This window comes from Buceros rhinoceros, unplaced genomic scaffold, assembly GCF_000710305.1.
Source record: "Buceros rhinoceros silvestris isolate BGI_N320 unplaced genomic scaffold, ASM71030v1 scaffold26998, whole genome shotgun sequence".
NCBI classification, from domain to species: Eukaryota; Metazoa; Chordata; class Aves; order Bucerotiformes; family Bucerotidae; genus Buceros; species Buceros rhinoceros.
Window position 1 is genome coordinate 1 of NW_010427828.1, and position 5,000 is coordinate 5,000.

The 5,000-nt window shown below is 57.7% G+C and overlaps 1 protein-coding gene across 1 annotated transcript; it reads left to right on the forward strand.

Annotated features, from left to right (window-relative positions):
• The first annotated feature begins 924 nt into the window (after nucleotides 1–924).
• Nucleotides 925–4,703, forward strand: LOC104498662 (rab-like protein 2A). The gene is made up of 5 exons (XM_010142071.1): nucleotides 925–1,005; nucleotides 2,042–2,153; nucleotides 3,939–4,036; nucleotides 4,276–4,359; nucleotides 4,623–4,703. Exons 1-5 carry the CDS (start codon nucleotides 964–966, stop codon nucleotides 4,701–4,703), a joined length of 417 nt encoding a protein of 138 aa, XP_010140373.1. The 5' UTR covers nucleotides 925–963.
• Nucleotides 4,704–5,000: the final 297 nt, after the last annotated feature.

The window sequence follows — 5,000 nt, forward strand, 5'->3', positions numbered from 1 at the left end:
CAGGCGTGGCCTCACCAGTGCTGGGCAGAGGTGAAGGAAGACTTTGCTCAGTGCAGCCCGTTAGGCTGATACCGTTTGCCACCCCTGTGACAAGGGCATGGTGCTGGCTCCCAGTCAGCTTGGTGTCAGCCGTGACCCCCAGGGCTGCTTTCCAGCTGGGTGACCCCCAGCATAAACTGGTGCTATGGGCTTGTTCCTGCTCAGGCAGAGGACTTTGAACTTCTCCTGGTTAAACTTTATGAGGTTCCTGTCAGCCCCTTTCTCCAGCCAGTCCAGGTCCGTCTGGACGGCAGCAGAACCCTCTGGTGTCTCAGCAGCGTCTCCGGGTTTTGTGTCATCTGCAGCTTGCTGAGGGTGTGCTCTGCCCTACCACCCAGGCTGTTAATGACGATGTTCAACAGGATCACAGGGCACAGTATTGACCCCGGGGGTACACTGAGTCACAGGCTCCCAACTAGGCTCAGGGCCGCTGGTCACCACCCGCTTGTCTGAACACTCGGCCGGTTCCCAGTGCCCCTCGCTCTCTGCTCGTCCAGCCTACCCAGCAGCAGCTTCTCCAGGAGGCTCTCCCCGGAGGCAGCGCTGACAGGCGTGCTGCAGGCGTTCCCAGTGCCCCTCGCTCTCTGCTCGTCCAGCCTACCCAGCAGCAGCTTCTCCAGGAGGCTCTCACAGGAGGCAGTGCTGAGAGCCGTGCTGAAGGCCGTGGCGGTACCCGCTGCTCTCCCCTCACCCCCAGGCCAGCTCACTGATCAGTTCTAGGTTCCTCAGCTATGCCAGGGATCTTTCACAGTGCACTCCCCGGTAAGGGGGTATCTGAGTCAAGGATTATCTCTGGTACCCTGGGTAGGTGGACTGGGTTTAAGTCATGAGGGAAACAGAACTTGGCAAGCTGTGTCATTCTGAGCTTGGTGTTTGTGTCTTGCAGACTTCTGGGACACGGCAGGACAGGAGAGGTTCCAGAGCATGCACGCATCCTACTACCATAAGGCTCACGCTTGTATCATGGTAAGGGTGGTGCCTCGGCAGCACTCTGGTGGAATCTGGACTCATGGCAGTCCCAGCCCGCACCTGGGTTACTGTATATGGTTACACACAGCCGTACATTTTTTGCCTCTTTCGGTGTTTAAAAACCTTTCCTGTACTGTTCTTTCTGCTCTTGCCAGGTAGAAGCAGCGTAGTCGGGTACGTTTAGCTCTCGCCTCTCTCTCTCGATAGTGCATTCCCCTGGCTCTGCTGTCTCCTCAGCCTCCTCACTTCCGCCCCGGTGTTTCCCGTCGTGGGGTGGGACACTGCGTGTTCGCATTTAGAGGCGGTGCTGTGAGAGGCGACATGAGGGAGAGGGCGCGCCTCTGCTGTCCCGTGAGCTGACCCTTGGACTGTGCAGCACAGCGCTGTCCTGGCCTCTTCTGCAGGGGCACTGCATGAGACGCTCCTCTCTGTCTTCTGCTTTCTATTCTCCTCTGCTTCGTGCTGCCCAGTTATTAGCTCAAATCAGTCATGTTTCCTGACTCCTGACCCCTCAGGCCTCTTGGTTTGTGCAGTTGCTCCAACTTTGCACTATTGCTCATCACTTGTGAGCATCAGCCAGCTCCACTGATAACTTTAGGAGTGTCACTTCAGCCAAATCCTCTGATGCTTTAGGAGTATCACATCAGCCAGCTCCACTGATACTTTAGGAGTGTTGCATCAGCCAGCTCCTCTGATACGGAGGAGCCTCACAGCTGACCCACCTAGCAGAGCAGACCTTGCCCAGCACTTGTCCACTGTCATGGGTGACAGAGTGCTCATCATTGTCCAAAATAAGAACGTAAAAGGAAGTGAGGGACTCTTTCTGCATGGTGCAGAGAAGCAGGCTGGCTGCGTTGTTCCAAGGCGTGCTGGAAATCCTCCCCTTTCCACCTCACCCTTTCTAACAAAGGCTGGTTTCCTTCGGTGACGTCCTCCCAGGAATGTGCCGGATCCTGTGCGTGAGTTTGGTGCAGTGGGCTGGTCAGGAGCTGTCCTGCTGCTGGCGTCACGATAGCTGGTTCTTTTTCGGAAGGTGTTTGATGTGCAGCGGAAAGTCACTTACAAGAACCTGAACAGCTGGTACAAGGAGCTGAGAGAATTCCGCCCAGAGATCCCTTGCATTGTGGTGGCCAACAAAATTGACGGTGAGTGTATCTTCTTCTTTCAGCCTCTCGGGACTGTGAGTGATTCTCTTCTAACCTGGCTGAGAAGGAACATCGTTCACCTGTGGGGTCAGAGCAGTTCTCGGGTGTTAGTCCTCCAGGGCTGTGTTTTGCTGCGAGAGCAGATGGGTCCTCTACTGGCCCTGCACGCTGTCCCATAGGCCTGACCTTGTTTTACTGGCAATTAATAACGCGAATTTAAAGTTGAATGAACTTTAAATGTCCTTCCAGTTCTGTCCTTACCACGCTGCTCATTTCATCCAGCAAGAACCCGGAAGCTGATTGGAGCAGTGAAGGAGCAAACCCTCTTTTGTGGCTTCCCCCAGTTCAGGCAGCAGCTGCCTTTCTGCGGCCAGCGGAGGTTTCCCTGGACTCCTCTGGGCTGGAGTGCTGGCAAAATTGTCCACCTTCCTCTGCTGACGGCTGGGTGGTCCTACTCTCAGGAGCGCCAGCTCAGGGTTCACTTGCGTTGTCACTTGGGGTGTGATCTGTCCCTGCATCCCGTGAGAGCGCAGAACCTGCTCAGCATCGCTGTGCGAGCACAGACCCTCAGTTCAGAGCCTGCTGCTGCTCTCGGTCCAGCGGGGTCTGACGTGAGCGTCCTGGCTGACATTCACGGGAGGGATCATCGCAGCCAGGGGTAGGAGTGTCCACCTGAACAGGGTACCTGGACTCCTACAGGAGGCTGCAGAGGTTCGCTGGGTTCCGTGCTGTGGTTTAGGGCACAACTAATCTTAGCTTACAAAAGCCTTTCCTATAGGTGTGTTAAGCCAGCCTTGAATCCACCGACTGCACGGACTGTGCAGGAGCTCCAAGCAAATGGACTTGGTGTTGACAGAACCTCTGTGAGAAGCGGTCTTGGTGTTCTGTGTGTGAGTGAACACCGCTCCAAGAGAGTCCTCTGCCCAGCCTTCTCTCAGCGTGTTCCACCCGGCCTGGGGAAGGCTCAGCCCACAGCGCTTAGCGCCTGCCCTGAATGGGCTGCAGAGCCGGGTGGGCAGCTTCCCGCACAGGGGCCGGGAGCAGCTGCCTGGGCAGTGCTCGCCAGCAAGCGCTTGGACCCTGAGCTACTGTAGGCGCTGCCTCCGTCTGCAGCCACCCTCCTGTGCCGCACCACGGCGAGCTGCCACTGCTGAGGCAGCGCTGCCTGGAACAGGCAGTGGGTCTGTGGAAAACCGGACAAAAGCCTCGGCCCCGCTGAGGTCGGGCTGGCTGGACCTTCCTGCCTGTTAAGTCACAGTGCACACCAGTGGCGTCGCTGGGTACTGTGAGCATCCCTTGACCAACAGGAGTGTGGGTAACTCGGCGCAGGGGCAGCGGGCAGTTCTGACTAAGAAGGGCGGGCTGGAGGGAGAGGCAGGACTGGCACTGGCAGTGGTGTGTGTGCAGGTCACGCGACACACGGCAAAAATCGTAGGGACATGCCTGGAAAACATCACAGCTGCCGCACAGCAGTGACTGGTGTGTCCTAAGCTGCAAAGCACTGTTCACGTGTAGCATGGCAGAACCTGTCTGTAATTTAGTCAGGGACCGTGGATGAACCAACGAGAGCTCTTCTCTTCTTGTGTCTTCCCATCAAGGGTTTGCTGGTGCTGTGGCTTTTAACCCCCTCTAGTTCCAGGGGAGGGCTCTCCCGGCCTTGTGGCGCAGCCCGGAGGCCTTGCCCCTGCATTGGGCTCTGCCTCCACCTGCTCCTCCGCTCCTGCCTGCGTTGCATTATGCCTGCAGCGACGTCTCACTGGCCACTTCTCCTGTTTTCACCCTCAGCGGATATGAAGGTGACCCAGAAAAGCTTCAACTTTGCCCGGAAGTTCAGTTTGCCCTTTTACTTCGTGTCTGCTGCGGATGGCACCAACGTAGTGAAGGTAACACACAGCTGTTCGGCTCAGCACCCTTAGGCCCCTGTGCCGTCCGAGGGCCTGGGCGCTGCTGTAGGCGCAGAGCGGGGAAAACGGGCTGGTACACACGTTTGGTGACGGGTGAGGTGCTCGTAGCTATAGGTAGGTGCAGAGGTGGGTTTTTTTGCGGTGCGGGTGTGCTTTGCACATGTTACAGAAGCGCAGTGCCCCCTCCTTTGCGTGACAAGCATGCTCTCTCTCGCCAGCTCTTCAATGACGCTATCAAGCTGGCCGTTGGCTACAAGCAGAACTCGGGAGATTTCATGGACGAGGTCATGCGAGAGCTGGAGGTGAGCCGGGCGCTGCTGGCTGCGCTCCCCTGAGAGGTTCTCAGCTCCCGAGGAAAGCAGGGCCTGGGCAAAGGGTGAAGCTCTGCAGGGGGGTGAAGAGTTGCCTTACGCTGGTGACGCCCTGGGGTTTGTGTCGGGGTTGGGAGGGCTGAGGTGGTGCCCTGTGGAGAGCCCACACTGCCCTAGACATGACTAGAGAGAGCCACAGCAGAGTGCAGCTGGTGCTCTCATGCTTCTCAGCAGTTCCTTGTCCTCCTTTCCAGAGCTTCGATCTGCAGCAGAAGAGTGGGACTTTGTCGGAGGATGAAGAGAGCCGCCCTGAAGAGAAGCCCCCATCTGTCTAAGCTGTGGACCTGGGCCTGTTTCTGCCCTCGCTCCAGGTTCCTGGGCCTGGTTAGAGCTGCCTTCGCAGGGAAAGGTGACTTTTCTCCCACCCTGGGAGCACTGCTGATGGGCAGCTGGGCCTCTCCACTTCTTGTGGGAGACTGTCTGGGCAAGACCTTCCTTCGTGCAGCCCTGGCCCCTGCACATCACATGTCTCTGCGCAGTGGCTGGGCACTGCTGCCAGGAGAATGGGCCACCTCTGGGCAAAGGAGACTGGGCCACTCTTGGACCTGCAGAGAAGGGCCCTGCACACCTGC

Bases quoted from the DNA above. Each gene is read 5' to 3' on its own strand.
- LOC104498662 (XM_010142071.1), top strand. From the start codon at position 964: ATGCACGCATCCTACTACCATAAGGCTCACGCTTGTATCATG. The intron at 1,006-2,041 runs GTAAGGGTGGTG...CTTTTTCGGAAG, and splicing joins AGGCTCACGCTTGTATCATG to GTGTTTGATGTGCAGCGGAA. The intron at 2,154-3,938 runs GTGAGTGTATCT...TTTCACCCTCAG, and splicing joins GGTGGCCAACAAAATTGACG to CGGATATGAAGGTGACCCAG.